We start from the raw sequence: 17782 nt of genomic DNA, 5'->3' as shown, positions 1-17782 counted from the left end.
AAGATTTGAGTACTAATACCAATAATGTTATTCGTCTTGGTTCTAAAGCTGATTAGGTCTCAAATTATATCATTATCACCAGTATGTGATTAAAGCGTACAGGAAGAGCACGAAAAACCAAAGATAAAATGACATAAAATTGCATATTCAGTGGGCACACCAAGGATAACCATGCAAGCTTTTTTAGTGGCCAAAAGTATGCGCTTCTTTCATTCAAAGAATGGTATCACTAAGGGAAAACATGGAAGTGGAACTCGTTCTAGGTTTTCTTTTTATCTTTTCCCTGGAAAGTAGAGAACTTGACACGCACTAAAATCAGAGCCAGGCATCGGAATCAATTAGTATCATTTTGTTTGAAGCAAAGAATGCACAAGTGGCAGCTCCATGCAAAGCCCTGCTGTTTCTGAGAGCAAACCTAATTTGTGTGTTGGGAAGAGGAACTCATGGGTGTCTTTGGAAACAGCAGTCATGTGTAGTGAATGAAAGGTGGACTTTTTGGCACTGCCTTCTGGACCCTCTCTCTGTTCCTATTTAGGAACAGCTATGGATCAGTAATTCCTGTGCCACCATAAATATTTGATGTTTGATGCTTTACTACCAGCTTATCTTGGCATTGTAAAAAGAAAGATCAAAATTTTAACATAGTTTGACACTGCTTCGAGCTCTGAGCTGCGTGTCGTATCCAAGCTCGGTTTTGGGCTCCTCAAGCGGCTCTTATCCCAATCTCGACCTTAAACTTGATTTTTAAGCATGAGATTTATTTTGATATATTTAAAATTCGTCAATGGACGTACTGCGAAAACATTATTTGAAAATTGATGCATGTAAATTTGAAGTGATTAAGCCTTTGAAATTTGATGTTTGTAAAAAGTCAATTCAAACTTCCCTCATATATTGAAATTTACCAATTTATTCCTTTTAATTTTGATAAATTTTTAATTTACATGATTTTTTATAAAAAATTTCTTAGAAAATAAATAAATTCATCAGATATAGGGTCAACTCAAATATATTAACCTGCGCTTCTTACATTTGAAAGTTTAAGGACATAATTTTTATGCCACAGCCTTAAAAGATGTTAATCATGAGTGGTGTTAAAAAAAGTTATAAATATATGTGAAAGTATTGTTAACTATTCATCATTGAGCACTTAGGACTGATCACTTAGCTTGTGAATTGGTGGGATGGCAATGAATGATTGCATTCCCTTGCAATAAAAGAGGCAAGAAATTGCCGTCTGATCGCCTTATTGAGATTTGAATTGAATAATTAATATAACATATATAAAAAATTAAATTTAATAAATTAGGTTCGATTAACCTAGAATTTCACCATCTAGCTAGCTGCGTCACTCACAAATAAATATTCCAACGAATATGCAGTTTTTCATTTTTTGAAATCATGGTACACATGTAATAAGACAGACTTATAATGAATTTCATTCAGGCTTCCATTTAATACTTCCAAACCGCCTCGGGAGAAATTATAGAGTCATCTGGTGGACCACGTCACTTGTCCACCATTTCACTAAAAAACTTCCACTTGTTTAAAATTACTAAGTCAATAATTAATTTATGTTTAAAAAAAATTTCTAACTAACAATTTTAAACAGGTAGAAGTTTTTTAGTGGAATAGTGGACAACATCACTTGTCCACCATATGGATCTTATAATTTCTCCTGACTCGGACATGAGCAAGATAAGGTTTGGTGTAACTATGCAAGTGTTCATAAACGTTATCATTGTCGTTTCATGCATGATAATAGTGCGAAAGATGACTGAAATATATTATTGTTGGATGTTAGCGGAAAAATTTTGGGTTTGATGGCAGCTCATCGGAGAGACAAGATGCCTCTTTTTATTGGTAAGAGAATGAGTGTTTACATATTTGCAAAAAAAAATAGAAAAAAAAAAAAAATGCACAGCTGCTAATCCCTTTTGAGATTTTGATTAAAAGAGGAAACACAGACACCCTTGGTTCTTTGCTTTTTGGATGAATCCCTTGGTTTTTTTCCTCCACCATATGAAATGTTACACACCTCTCTATACACGAAATATTCGAAAGGTTTAAGTTGGAGGATTAACATCATATTAATATATATATTTTTAACTATTTCATAATAAAAAAAAAAAGGATAACTTTACAACTTATTATTTCAATAATTGTGAAAGTTGCTTGGTATTAATAATGTGATAGATGGAAGTGAAACTAAATTTATAACAACTTATTAATTTTTAATGATTCAATAATTATCACGGAAGAAGAAAATTTGAAACGTTTCTGTGTAAGTAGAAATTAAGGGTTAATTGAGTTGTAAGATTCTTAAAATTCATAATACTATTATAATAATGCAATCACTAAAGAAAAACAAAAACAAATTGGATTTATTTTTACTTGTTAACTTTTGATAATTTAATAATTACAATAAAAGGAAGAAATTTGAAACGTTTTTGCTTAAGTAGAAAATGTTAATTAAATAGCAAAACTCTTGCCATTCATATAAGCAAACAATACTTAGAAAAGCAAAAACAAAAGCTAACAAACAATGTGAAAGTTAATGCCAATTGCCTTGGGGTGCAAAATTCGTGAGAGCCAAGAAACAATAACTCCACTGACAACCGCAGTTAACTAATATTCCAAAATTAATTGCATCATGATCCTCTAGCCCTACAAGCCATATAGTCTAGGCATTAGGTAGGCATGCAGTTTGCATATAACTAAACTGTGTTGGCCATTATCAGTTCTGATATCAAAACTGTACACTCTTTTGTGTTTTGGGATTTCCGTTCGGAGACGTAGATGGCCATTTATAATGGGATGTTAACGCTTATGATAATTGGTAATAATTTATATTATGAAATTTTTAATGTAATTTTTATGAAAAATATAAAAAATTGTTAACAACATTAATTACTTTATCACTTTCTTATAAAAACATTTTTAAAAATAATTTCTAAACTAATGACTCTAAAGCCTTCATTAACATTTTCCACCAAAGATATTCCACAGACTAGTAGTCCAACACATCTTGAAGGAGGCAAACAAGTGTGCTGATGCACCGACTAAACTTAGTGCCACTCAATTTTTTGACTGTTAATTTTGATAGCCCATGTATTTATGGTGGAGAATTTATTGACCTTTGACACAACTAAACGTTATTATAACAAACTTATTCATAGCTAATATATTTTTCAGTGTTATTAAAAAAAAAAATCCTTTCAAGTTAACACTAACTAAAAAAAAGTGTTGAATTAATTTATTTAGCCTTTTCCTTGGTGATTATAGGAGTGATTGATTGCACTAGAATTGTCGAGAAAAAATAGAACCATCTCTCTCACATGCCCATAAACTCAAAAAGAATTATTGGCAATGTTATTTCTTTATGGATTATGGAAAGAATTTGTGGATGCCAATTGCCAGATGATGAATGATGGGCAATCTATCGCTACTCGCTTGAGACAAAAATCCACTAGACAAAAATGTATGGGAAGTATAAGAGAAACAATAATTAGAAAATGCACCATGCATGAGACAAAAATCCACGTCAGTTTATAACCTTTGGATTTGTTATTGCATTAGAGAAAGCCTCTGAACACAACTTTTGTAAATTATTCAAAATAAAAGATTTTGTCTCACAATTTGAAGTTGTCGATTGGGATTGGTGAGAAGTAAAAGTGTTGGTTTTATGTAAAAATAATTGTTTGCAACTAACAGTTGATCACTTTATTAAGTTGTGGCAAATGATGTGATCGTAAAAGAACTGTTTATATTAATATTAGTTGTTAATGATATGAATAAAATGCTTATAGAAAATTATCTGTATATACAATATACGCTATACCAACAAATAATGAGATAAATTTGAAAACTTTGCAAAAAAGATGTAACTTAATTAAATTAGAAATTATTTAGAAAAGATCAAACACAATATAATTAAAATTTGTTTACTGTACCATTCAAAAAAAAATTGTTTAGTGTAAGGTTGCTTTATTCTAATCAAATTTTGAATTCTAATTGGTTTTAACTGACATATAATAAAAACTATATATATATATCAAAATGTTGAGGTGAAACATAAAAAATAAGTTGGGTTTATTGATAACTAAAACATGCCTCCAATAAATATTTAATTCATATGATCAGTATTTCACATTTTTTATTCCATTCTAAAAAATGATGAAATGCTGTTTGATCAAAGCTTGTTTGCATTTAGTTATTCTTTGTTTCTTTAAGACATTTTTCTCATATTACACCTTAATGTTCTTCTCAATAGGATTTTTAGCCGACGATAAGCACAAAACTGTAATTTTAGAGTAAAGTAATTATTCAGAACTCCAAAAACAATACTTATTCCATTTGTGTAATAATAATCATACTAAATTTGAAGCAATAATAATAATAATGATCATATTAAATAGATTCATAAAATAAGACCTATTATTTAGATGAGAGAGGGGAGTTCACAAAGAACCGACTATATAAAGCAAGTCACTGTTCCAAACTTGTAAGCCCAGCAGTAGTCTCAGCTCCTCTGCTCTCTTTGATTAATTGCATGCTATAGCTCTAGCTAGTGCTTCTCTCCTACCAAATGGCGTTACGCTTTCTTCTTGTTTTGGTAGTTTTGCTCTTCTGCGTAGCCCAGGTAGAGAGGGTGATTCTGTGATGATCTTTTTAGAAACACCTAACAAATTAAAACTGATAGTGTATATATGTTTCATTTTTTCTGATAATTTTACTTCATCTTTTTGCAGGTTTCATCTGATGCCAAGATTGAAGAGCAGCAAACCCAGGTATATATATTCATCAATACCTCCCACAAATATCACCACCAACTTCTCTTTTATTAGTTTCTCAAAAAAAAAAAACTTCTCTTTTATTAGTGCCTTTTTATTTATTTATATATATATGTATATAATTTTTTATTATTATTGTTTCAGGTGGTGAAAGGAGCTAATAGAAGGCTTTTGCCTTTCGTGGGTATGGTCTTTTTCATCTTTTCTATAGATTTCCTGGGGATGGGGCTTGGGCTTGGGCTTGGGCATGAGCTGCACTGTAGGTCTAGTTTTGGGTGTTTTATATATCAATCAGCTTAGTAAAACAATTTTTTTTTTTTTTTTTTTTTTTTTTTTGCAAATGTTGGGATGTTACATTTGTGATTGGCACCATAATAATGTTGTTGATATTATGCAAAGTAATATTAGTGATATTACACTAATGATCATGACAATCTGCTAGCTACTTTATAAGTTGTGAAAGTTGTTGTGTTTTTAGGTTTATAGATATCAAGTTTCAATCTTATACAAGGCTCAAATATGTTGTTCAAGTTGATCTTATCTAAATATTATTTGAAGTACATGCAAAAAAAAAAAAAAAAAACCTTTGGCCAGTTCTACACCTTTACTTAGAGGTCAAGCAAAATAATCCTAATCCTATTTGTAGTTCAAATCTTATCATTAAAGACATAATTTTTTGTGTAGACCTTTAAAGTCAAACCATGTAATTCTATCTCTTCTCCGTCTTTCTTTCAAAAGTCTTTTCTTTGTTAATTTTCTTATTCATATTTTCTCTAAAATACTATATTTATCATATAGGAGTTATATACCTCCCATCTTTTCTAGTACTACTTAGCATTGCTTTGTAGAATAAAAATCCTCTCTAATCTATATGTATTTATATGTTGGTGTATAACTAAATAATGCAGACTGTGGAGGGTTGTGCAAGGTGAGGTGCAGGTTACACTCGAGGCCAAACGTGTGCACCAGAGCTTGTGGCACTTGCTGTGCAAGGTGCAAGTGTGTTCCACCGGGGACCTCAGGGAACAGAGAAATGTGTGGGAGGTGCTATACCGATATGACCACTCATCGCAACAAGCCCAAGTGCCCTTAGGCCCCCATTACTACTAAACAGAGCCGAGTCTCTTTCTGTGAAATGCATATATATTGCCAGGCTTTCTTTTTGTATGTTCCACTTGTTAAAATATATTTTAGACAAGTACGTAGCTTTTGAGCCCTTTGTCAATGTAATAAAATTTCGATGCCTCTCTCTCTCATTATATTTAGCTAACCTACTGTAGCACATTATAAAAAAAAGAAAGATACTATAAATTTTACGTGCATTCCTGGTGGCTACAACCAACTAAACAGGCGGAGAAAAATATTAAATTTGTAAGGAAAAAACTTCTTGTTCATGCTGTATGTGTTTACATACCAATTAATTTATAACTGAAAACGTGACTTTAAGTCACGATTTTAAACTAAAAAATGTGGCTTTATACTCACATTTTTGGTAATAATAGATTTGGCAATTAACAAATTTTCCTATTAAACTAAACTCACATTTTATTATTAGGACAAAATTTAGGTATAGTATGTTAGGTGTTGTTTTTTAGATTTCCTTCTTAAGATTCAGTTATGTGACTACTTTACTAAAAAATATATTTCCATCTCATGAGCAAAAATGTACATGGCAAAATTTTAAAAGAGGAATCTAAAGAACATCACTTAAGTATTGTATCTAAGTCTTGCTCTTATTATTATTATTATATAAAAATATTTGAATATATGATGTTCGTTCTATGATGATTATCTTTTATTATTATGCCAAAACCTTAATTGATTTGAAGATTGCATTTTCCATAAGGAAATAAGAAATAGCATTGTGGTTGTACATCTAGTCTCAGGTTTTACAAGGTCCTTAGGATAGAGTCAACGTTCTAATTAGTAGTAATAACAACTAACAAGTAACAACAATAATAACCAAATTTTAATCCTAAATCTTGGAGTCTAATATACTCAAACAAAGTAACGAGAGTTGACCAAATATATATTTTTCACTATTCTATTATGTTCGGAATCATACTCTTTGTTCTATTCGGAATCATACTCTTTGTTACTTCTTGACATATTTCTCCTTAGCAATTAAAAAAATTAAAAGAGATATCAAGGTTGTTCCATGGTGTATAACTAAAATGCAAGACCAAATTTGTTGGGCCACATTTAGTCAGAATTAGAAAATTGGGCTGGCCTAACTTCGACAGCCTCGTCTTTCTCAACAATTCCCAATGACTTCAGTAAAGAATGGGGGTCCAATATCGAACGCATTTAGGGGATCTATATCTATAACTCTATTTTCGGGAAAACCGAATACAGGTCACAATTTTGGTTGCCATTCTTTTGTCGCTTTCTCTTTTGTTTTGTAGTTTTCGAGCAAACGCCATATGAATATTAAATAAATATAGAATATGTAGGACCAACTGGACTCCATGGCCCAATGGATAAGGCGCTGGTCTACGAAACCAGAGATTCTGGGTTCGATCCCCAGTGGAGTCGTTTTTCTCATTCGTTTTTCTTTTTAGGTTCGTTTTCCATCGTTTTTCTCATTCGTTTTTCTTTTTAGGTTTGTTTTTCCTGTCCACTTCATACTTCATACACTGGGCCTTGGATTGACTGAAAGCCCAAGTACATAAGCTTAAGTTGAGACCTGAGTCGAGAGTACCCCACCAATGACCATCGCAAGGTTATTCCAATTCTTCTTCCATGTTTATTTATATATTTATTAATTGTTATATATGTATATGTATATGTATATGAGTGTATATATATATATATATATATACACACACACATGATTTGTTATAAGCTTAAGTCACTATAAGAGCATTCACAATGATTTCAAGCATTAGTTTTGTTTGTTTGTTTTTGGAATACTTTTCAATGAAGAAAAACTAGGGAAAGGGTGCAACAACATCAAGCATTAGGTGTTGAAATTAATGGAAGGGGATAAAGTACAGCTCAAAATAATAATAATAATGTCCCTCTCTCTCCACTTATCTTTTCAAGCATTTAGGTGTTGAAATTAATCTATGTATTAGGTATATATATGACTATTTTTTGGCATCGTGTGTATCAATTGGTCTGTTTAATTAAAGTGAGAGTTGTTGAATGAATCTCAACATCGATCTCCCTACTATTTTTTGCACCGTGTGTATCAATTGGTCTGTTTAATTAAAGTGAGAGTTGTTGAATGAATCTCAACATGTTTCATTGTCACCTTTTGTTTAGGGAGATCGATGTTGAGATTCATTCAACATGTTTCATTGTCACCTTTTGTTTTTCTAGCTGCACGGCCCTGCTTAGTGCTTCCTTTTCTTGCTTTAATTAATTGAGTTTCTCATGGACTCGCAGATGGTGTGTCTGGAGATTCTTGTATATGACTCATGTTTCTTAGCCTACTATTAATTAATTTCCTTTTTCTCTGTCTCTATGATCTGCAGTACTAGACCTACGATTCAAAGTTCTGCATGTGAGCATAATGAACTCAACAAATATCTTCTTCTTTTTTCCCAACAAGTTCATCCCCATCCCCTCAACAAAAATATTGCAAAGCTAAGTACCTCATTAATTAATTGATCAAGCTTACATACAGTATTCAAGCTCGAGTTTGTCAAAAAGCACCATAGCTTGAGCTAGGCTTGATTAATTGGTCAAGATAAGTACAATATAAAGCCAATTTTAAGTATATTATCAAGCACATTTGATTAATTTGAATGAGTGGTTTCAACTCCCAATTAATTAAAGGTTTAATAATTAATATATATATATATATATAGAGAGAGAGAGAGAGAGAGAGAGAGAGAGAGAGAGAAGGGTTTAAGTTACATTTAGTGAGCGTTTGGGCTCCGCGTCCGCTGCGTCTGCGTTTTTCCAGTTCGCGTTTTCTATTTTTTTTTTTTTTTTTGGCCTGCTTTTGTTGACTTTGGGAGACAAATTTCACTATTGTGAACAGTAAATGCACTGTTCACGCACTGTGCTATTACTGTTTACATATTAAAAAATATTAAAAATGGGTCCCACGATACTATTTACACATTTAAAAATTATTTTGCTACAGTGTTTTCAGTTTTCAGTTTTCAGTTTTCAGTTTCAGCAACAATAAGCTCAATCCAAACGGACCCTTAGTGTAATTCTTGCAAAATTACACTTATTTTACACCGCAAATTTCTAAGAGATCTAACAGTTAAAAAAGTAATCAACAAATGTTATTATTTTCCACTTTTGTCTCTCTCCTTATTTATTGTTTTTTACTTGATTAAAGGACATTTGTAATTTTCAACAACCTACTTTTCAAATGATTCATCTAAAAGAGAAATTAAATAGATATTTGATGATAAAATTAAATTATTTGAAATTAAATTTATACAATTATATATACAATTGAATTTAAAAGTAATCCACTGCTTTTTATTTCAACAAGAAAGGACTGATATTTGTTGAAAAATCAAAAGGTCCAACGGTAGGGTCTGTGTTTGTGGTTGTGATTCTTGAATCAATATGTGAAAAATGAAGCATTAAAGGTAGAAACTCATGTTGCTGCCGTTGATTGAAGATTAGACACAATTAAAGATTGAAACCCTGTGTTCGTGGTTCTAGTAATGCTATATGCTATAAAATTTGGATACTGTACTAAACCATGAAATTCTAAATAGATTGTTTAGACTTACAAGTTATGTTACAAACAGATTAGCCCAAATCTAAGATTCCCAAGTTGCATGAGGATTTTTTCTTTCTTTTTTAAATTTTTAAAAAGGTTGCATATATAGCCCAAATCTAAGAATCACAACCACAAAAATCTTTTCTTATAAAGGGTTGTTGGTTTGCTCGTCATATAATAAAAAATCTTTTCAAATTATTTAATTTCTTTTTTAGGAAGAATCATTTAAAAAGTAGGTTGTTGAAAATGGCAAGTGCCCTTTAATCAAGTGAAGAACAATAAATAAGGAGAGAGACAAAAATGGAAAGCAATAATTTAAACTATTAGATTTCTTAGAAATCATTTTTTTTTTTTAAAGAAATAATTACAACATGCTGCTAACTTTGCAGCTCGAACCCTTTCCCCTTTAGACCCCCAAGCACTTTGTGCATGAGGAAGTGCCAATTCAGTTACAAAGGCATTTGGTGTAAAAAATGTGTAACTTTACAAGAGTTACACCAAGTGTAACTTGAACTCATTTCACACACACACACACACACACACACACACACATATATATATATATATATATATGTTGATGATCATTCTCAGAAGCCCAAGAGAAAGAAGAAGCCTAGCAACATGGGTAGAAAAGAGTTAGTAAGTGGATAGAAAAACCATTAAGCCCAAACGGTAGGAATAATGGATTGCAGGCCCATGAAATAAACAAATGGGCCTTCAGGAAGTAGATAGACCTAAAGGAGCCCAGAAAGAGAGAAGAAGCAAACCTATGGGCAAAATGTGATGTAGAAAAGTGAGAATAGGCCATAGTAGGCCTGAAGTAATGAAAGTAAGAAAAGAAAGGGGTTGATAGAAAGTCCATGAGCCCTAAGGATGAAGGATAAGGTAATTGGGTTAAGGAAGTCCAAAGGAGTTAATAAAAGCCCATGGGAATGCAGAGCTAGGAAAAGGTCCAAAAAGGCCCAAGGAAAGTAAATGGGCCAAGGATGCCCAATGTAACCAAAAAGCCCAAATGACTATACTAAGTCATTGAGGGAAGAATAAGCAACAAGCCCAAAGAGGCTTAGCAGACTTAGGTTAAATAATGCCACAGCAGGAACGGCAGAGCAGTACGGTAGGACATGCAAAGACTGCAGAAAAGAGCAAGAGAGTGGGCTAAAGGAGGAAAAGCCCATGGCCAAGCAAAAGCCCAGCCCCGAAAGGAGCAGGCTTTAAAGAATGAGAAGCCAGAAAATGGCTCACGCCATAAGAAGCAAAGGATGGGCGGCAGGATGTGCAGACAAGCCTCCAGACCACGGCAGACGCGTGAGCAGCAGGCAGATTTCGGATATACATGGAAGTGAAGCATGCGCAAGGCCCAGATATCACCAGCCTGTACCCAGCCAACATAGGAGGTGGTAAGGTCATGGGTCAGAGGTAAGAGGGCATGGTCTAGTAGTGGGGAGATGGGAAAACCTATTTTGGGGTTCCTGCTCAGGCTCTTTTGGGGGAAACATCTTACTGGGATGACATACCACCTAAAGGAAGCAAGGATGAGCTAGGACCACTAGGTGCATGCTATGAGGGATAGGAAGAGAGAGAGAGAGCACTCACATTGTAGCACGACAGGTAAACAAACAAAATAGCTTTCTTTGTTTGGTGTTATAGCTAGCACAGGTAAGTGGTGATGGTCAAGCGACTGACAAACCAATAAGTGGTCGGCAAGGACACCCAAACCAGACAAAGGTTGTTAAAGGTTAAAATAGTAAAATCAGATCACGATGGGCACTATAAAAAAGGGCCTTGCCATGCACAACAGGGGATCATGGTCAATATCACAATCACAAGCACTGTAATATCAACCTCTAGGAGAGAATCGCAACAAAAATAAGTAAACACTGAGAAAGAAAAGGAAGAAAGAAAGAAAGAAAGAAAAAACTAGGAAGGATAGAGAATAGGGAGTATAGAATGGTAGGCATGCACCAATAGGTTGATCTCCTCTCTCCTTCTAAAGCCCTGCTCTCTATCAAAAAGACAGAGGATCCTCATTAAACATAAACCATTCAAGCCCATTCCCTCAAAGCAATTAATTTCTTTCCCCTGGGAGATTAGTTGCATTGAGGAAGTGGTTTACCTTCTTAGTTTCAGCTCCGCAGCATTACTTGGCATGGCAGACTAATTTTTCACTCTTTAATTCAATAACCCCATTATTATTATTCCTCATTTATTTCTCTAGTTTCGGCCTACGAGGTGCCTCTTGTTGCTCCCTTTTATTCATTTTGTCTACTATTTCTTGTGTTATCTTTATTATATCTGTCTGTCATAACTTACCCACAGCAGCTCTACCTGCCATGGGCTTGTGATCAAAGCCTGGCAAACGGGGCATAGTTTGTGCACAAGCCGGACCAAAGTAAGTTGCAGTTGGACCGGTCCTGACTCCCTTACTTAGAACACTTGGGCTTAATATCGCAGGAGACAGCATAGCCTAACATTGTAAAAAATGCCCACTACAATATATATAGGGTTTTATTAAACCATTTTAGGAAACTTTTTATGGAAAAATGAAAAAGTGATTAATTATTTTGACAACTTTTACAATTCTCTATAAAAATTTTTCTAAAATGGATTATTAATATATGCCCTAAGGGCATAACATACATTAACCGGGCCCATGTATATATACGATAAAATTTCAACTTATAGCATCTACTCTACAATAATTGTTCTTTATCATCAAACTAAGACATCAATTGGTTTTTTATGTAAGCAATGTTTGGACCCTAGACCTCTTGTTCTACGATAAGAGACTTTACTAGTTAAGTAAATTGGGATCCACCAAAGTTTAATAATATATGAATTCATTTTTTAAGCCCATACAAAGTTTACCAAGTTTATAAACGAGCCTAGGCTTAACTTACTTTTTTATCAAGCCCTATTGTTCATGAACATATTCACGAACAATTTTTATTTTATTTTTATTACTTGGACTCGACTTGTTTATTAAACAAGCTTAAAAATAAAGTTCAAGCTTGACTTATTTACAAACAAACAAACATAAACGAGTTCTTTATTAAGTTAAACTCATGTTGTTTATGAATGACTTAGTTTATTTATAACCCTAATTATTGACATATTAGAGCTTTGAAAATTTTGCTAAAAAGAGTTGTTTGAGTTGATTGCGAAGGCTAATGACTATACTTTGTCGGCATGGATAGAGACTTATGGAGACACCAAAGGGGCCATGGCCCCTTAAATAAAAGTTTGAGTCAAAAAATTAATAATTGGCCCTTAAATAAAGAGTTTGCTCAAAGAATCCAACAATTAAAAAGGTCATTTGATTCATGGATAAAATTTAGTTACAAAATTGGTTGTAGTTTAACGTTACAACATTACGTAATAAAATAAACATTGTTACACATTTTGAAAATCTAATCGTTGAATTACATGTTCTTTACTCTCTTAATATACATGTAAAATTTTGTGTTAATCGGATATTATTTATTATATGATCTATAAGCTTATATTTTATACATAATTTTAAACTACAAAAATTTGCAATTTAAACAATTTGTTGATGACATAGCTATTGATCTTTAATTTTTTAGACATTTTGCAGGTGTGGAAAATATAAGAAGAAGATGTAATCCAATGGTGGATCATTGACTTGTAAAAGAAATTATGAGTGTCTTCGAATTCGATGGTTTCCAATTTGAGTTAGCAAACCATGAAAAAAAAGTGAGACAAGAAAAAGAAAAGAGAATAAGTACTACATGGTGCTGTTCAGTTGTTTCGCTGTCTTAATCTGTGACCAAGGGCCACAACCAAATAAATGCAAGAAAACTTTGTAACCTCTGGTTCCATTAGCCCGATGGTATCTTGAACTGAATCACTATCTCACTAAAAGGGAAAGATAAAAACTCAAAAAAAGGAAAAAAAGAAAGAAGGGGTGTCCCATTCAACAATATTAACCTGTAATAAGTCATTAAAGGGAAGCAGAGTTGGGCACGTATGATCTGGGAAAAGGGTTCAAGTTCAACAAAGAACTTCCTTTCAAATGGATCATCATACATGACACTAATTTAAAGGGTGGAGCATGAGTTGATTTTAGATCACATACAGAGGAGATAAGTGTGGTTTCAAACTTTCAATTAATTAAATCAACTCGTAATTGTAAAGTCATTTGCCGTCAAAGGAGAAATTTGGAATCAAATTTGGAATCAAATCTTATTACATTTATTAAAATATAAGAAAGGTTAAAGGTTTAGGTTAGGCTAGAACAATGTAAAGCTTAACTCAATGACTTTTTAAGTAGATTGGATTCTTGAAGGTCTTAAAGCACCTTTTTGAGTTCACTAGTACGACAAGTCACCACTGGCCTGAGAATAGATTCAAAATTTATGTATTTAGGGCACTCGCATTGGGGTGTAAATACCCAATAGTTATTCATCAAAAAAAGATAAAAAACGTAAATACCCATTAGTTGCTATTTTACAACCTAAGCCACCAAAAACTCACTCCATTAGCGTTTGTAAACTTAAAAAATTTGCAACCTATGAATAGTAAGGTTGCATATATGAAACCTTAAGCATTAGCATCCAGGAATGCAAAAAAAAAAAAAATATATATATATATATATATATTTTGCATCATCAAACATTACTTTATCTATTTTACCAACCCATTTTACAACTCATCCTACATTCTAGTTTTTATTTTTACATACAATCCAATAAAATAATATAAACTACCTAATAAAATAATAAAAAGTAATATTCTCTCTCTTTTTCCTCATACTCACTTTTTCTTTTCACACACAATTATAAGATTAAAATAATATATTTTTTTTTTACAACCTATGAAAAGTAAGGTTGCATAATTGCAACCAAACTGTTTATAGGTTGCATTTTTTATTTATTTATTTATTTTAAGTTTGCAAACTCGGATGGAGTGGGTTTTGGGTAGTTTGGGTTGTAAAATAGCAACTAGGGGTGTTTACAACCCCCCCCCCCCCCAAAAATGATAGTGCTTATTGTTCATAGGTTGTAAAAATATATATATATATATATATATATATTATTTTAATATGTGGTTGTGTGAAGAAAAAAAGTGAGTGGGGAAAAAGAGAGAAAATAAAACTTTTTATTATTTTATTAGGTAATTTATATTATTTTATTGGATTATATGTAAAAATAAAAACTGGGATGTAGGGTGGATTATAAAATGAGTTGGTAAAATAGATAAAGTAGTGTTTGATAATGCAAAATAAGTGTTTTTTTTTTTTTTTTGGTATCCCCAGATGCTAATGCTTTTATGTTTCTAATTATAAAACTTTGTTAAAACTTGGAAACTTAGGGTATGTTTGTTTGGAGGGATTTTAGTGAGGATGGAAAATTTAGAAGAGAAAAGTGGAGAGATAGCATTTTAAGTGGTTGTTTGGCTAGGAAGGGACGAGGGGAAAAAAGTAATGGGGCCCGGGTGTTTTCTCTCACTCATCCCCACCAAAATGTTCTCCCTAAAATGGGGAGAAAACTAGGGAAGGGGGGCGGGGAAAAAATCTCAATTTGAGCCTATCAAAATGCCCATATGCATAGTGCACATGGGCGTTGTTCTTGCCATTTGTGTGCCTTTTGTTTTTTGTTTTTTTTTTCTTTTCTGGGCATTGTTCTTGGCAGTTTTTATTTATTTATTTCTTTTTCTTCTAGGCATCGTTCTTGCCCTTTTTTTTCTTCTTTCCTTATTCTTTTTTTTTCTACTTCTTTGTTTTTTGGTTTTTCTTGTACTTAGTAGTGTTTTATTATTATTATTTTTTTATGTGCTCATCTTCCTTTGGCTTGTGCTATTTTTTTTATTTTTATTTTTTAAAATTTTGAAGTGTACATACACAATTTTTTGAATAAAAAAATGTGTTACTTTATTTATTTATTTAATGGGGACATAATTCTCAAGGAGTACGGATAATGGTGTTCCCTCCTCTCACATTCATTTCACATTCATGGTGGATTTCACAATGAATGTGAGAAGAGAGAGTTTCATTTCTTCGTACTTCGAGAGTACCTAAGAATTTTTTGTGAATAAGGATAGTTTAGTTTAAAAACTATGATTGCTCCCCCTCCTCCCCCAACCCTATCCTTTTTTTTGGGTTCCATCATCCATGGCTATTGCCCCTTAGGCCGATCAAAAAAATTCAAAAACTATGGAAATTTCAATTCGAGTAATATTATGTTCACAACATTTTTATAATAATTACATAATAAATTTGAAGTAGTAAATTATTATTAGTGGATAAAAAAAGATGTTAGTAACAGATCCAAATTAGAACTAAGAACATTAGTATCAGAAGTTAAAAAAAAAAAAAAAAAAATCATATTTTAACACACCAAAAATCAAATCAACCAAAACTACCCAAAAAAAAAAAAGCCACCATATTAAAAATAAAAACAAGTTGGTATGAGAGCTAGAGAAATTCGACCGATGGTGGCTTTTGCTATTGACAATGGTGGTTTTAGTTCGGTAGTAGTGGATTAGACTGACTTTAGATCGTGGTTGAGATGGGCTTCAAACCGACGGTGGTGGCGACTTCAAACCTAGGCTTGATTGGTGAGGGTAGCAAAGAGTTAAGGGAAAAGATAGAGAGAGCTCAAATAAACAAAGCAAGCAAAGAGGAGAGGGAAGACAGAGAGAGTGAGAGCAGAAAGACAGTGTGTGAAAGAGATGGGCAAATAAAATATTCGATATTTAGCACATCTAATGTTAGTGTTCTAATAATAATTTGTCACCTAAAATTTGTTATGAAGTTGCTGTGAAATTATGGCAGCATTACTCTTTCAAGCTATCCATATGTTAAACAAAATTGGGTTAACAATAACACAACCATGATTTTGTTATGCAGGGGCATATATTGGACAAGATTCACGTGGCAGCCTCTTCTTTTAGACAAGTTGCAGTTTGGTAAACAAAATAATTGGGTCGGAGCTAGTACTATCAAGTATGCCAAGTGGATAACATTGTGAGTATATATATATATATATATATATATATATATATTATAATAATAATGCAGTTAGAGTTTAGCAAAAGGGGAAAATTGTATCTTTCAAAAGTGATATTATAACAAACACACAAACCAAAAAAAAAAAAAAATAGTAGGACCTTATATTCTTTATGTAATCATTTATTCTTTTTCATAAAATTTATGTAATAAACAATAAAATTTTAGGAGAATTACATAATAACAAAAATTTATATAAATTATAATTAGTGTCTATCTACAGTTAAATATCTTTTCATTCATAAGTGAAAATTTTACTTTGAAAACAAAAATCAAAATATAACTATTCATACAAAAAATCCTTTTATAGGTAAACAAAATATAATGAATCTACCATTATTTTGTTGGTGTTCTTATATTCAAATATCAATTAAAAATAAACATGAATTACATAAATTAAAGTGTTTGTGTGTGTATAGCCGTGTATATGTTCAAGCGCAGATGTATAATGTCCACATAATTTTTGTTGCAGAATCTTACGAAGCCATGCTACTAAGATAAAAATAATTTTCCCCTTTTCCACATTAAAAAGTTTGAATAATTCGCCTAGCAATATTGTGACCACAATCAGCGGCAATTGGCCATTTTCCATGGGCTGTCCTCAAATCAATCTTCGAAAGCGTTAACAACGCGCTTGTGATCTTTTGCAATTATAACTCCCCCAACAACCAACTACCACATATATTTGGAAAATTAACTTTTTTTATGAGGGTTTAATTTACTTTTAATACTTTTTTAATTGGATATTTTTTGTTATTTTAAATATATAATAATAAAATAATAAATAATAATAAATTTTAATTTTTACATTTTATTTAATTAATATATAATGGGATAATTTCTTATTAAATACAGTTTGGATTTTCAGCTGAAAAAAAGTGTAATTTGACTCTAAAAAGTGTAATTTGACTCTAAAAGTGGAACCCAACACACGCTAATTCTCTCTTGTCCTGGAGTGCCGGCAATTGTCTGTACTGCCTCCAGCTGTACACAACCTTCTAAAATACTTATAATCTTTCTTTTCACTTTTGACTTTGGTTACTCAAACTCACATGGAAAAATTATGTTCGCTGTGTAGAATTTTTTCGAGGGTAATTATAATTGGAGAATGTTAACCAGCACCGCCTGGTGCTGGTTAACTGCAGACAAGAAAAAAAAAACGTTAGAAAAAGTCAAAAAAATTTGAATAATACCTGCAAAACTGAAAAATTGACGTGAATTACAAGCCGTGATCCCCTGTCAAGGGGAGAAGGATCACGTGAAAGC

At 32.3% G+C, this 17782-nt stretch overlaps 1 protein-coding gene and 1 non-coding gene across 2 annotated transcripts; both read left to right on the top strand.

The window, feature by feature from the left end:
* Positions 1–4499: 4499 nt before the first annotated feature.
* LOC115979185 (snakin-2-like) lies at positions 4500–5961 on the top strand. The gene is made up of 4 exons (XM_031101159.1): positions 4500–4642; positions 4752–4790; positions 4938–4977; positions 5702–5961. Exons 1-4 carry the CDS (start codon positions 4589–4591, stop codon positions 5884–5886), a joined length of 318 nt encoding a protein of 105 aa, XP_030957019.1. The 5' UTR covers positions 4500–4588; the 3' UTR covers positions 5887–5961.
* A 1294-nt stretch (positions 5962–7255) lies between these two features.
* On the top strand, positions 7256–7328 carry TRNAR-ACG. The gene has a single exon. It is a non-coding gene; the product is annotated as a tRNA-Arg (tRNA).
* The last annotated feature ends 10454 nt before the right edge of the window (positions 7329–17782 follow it).

This window comes from Quercus lobata, chromosome 3 (genome assembly GCF_001633185.2).
Source record: "Quercus lobata isolate SW786 chromosome 3, ValleyOak3.0 Primary Assembly, whole genome shotgun sequence".
Classification (NCBI taxonomy): Eukaryota; Viridiplantae; Streptophyta; class Magnoliopsida; order Fagales; family Fagaceae; genus Quercus; species Quercus lobata.
This window is presented reverse-complemented; position numbering and strand designations above follow the sequence as displayed.

What these genes read in the sequence shown, in the direction of transcription:
- LOC115979185 (XM_031101159.1), top strand. Translation starts at nt 4,589, where the DNA reads ATGGCGTTACGCTTTCTTCTTGTTTTGGTAGTTTTGCTCTTCTGCGTA. An exon ending in TGCTCTTCTGCGTAGCCCAG is followed by an intron (nt 4,643 to 4,751) that starts GTAGAGAGGGTG and finishes ATCTTTTTGCAG; the next exon opens with GTTTCATCTGATGCCAAGAT. An exon ending in TTGAAGAGCAGCAAACCCAG is followed by an intron (nt 4,791 to 4,937) that starts GTATATATATTC and finishes TTATTGTTTCAG; the next exon opens with GTGGTGAAAGGAGCTAATAG.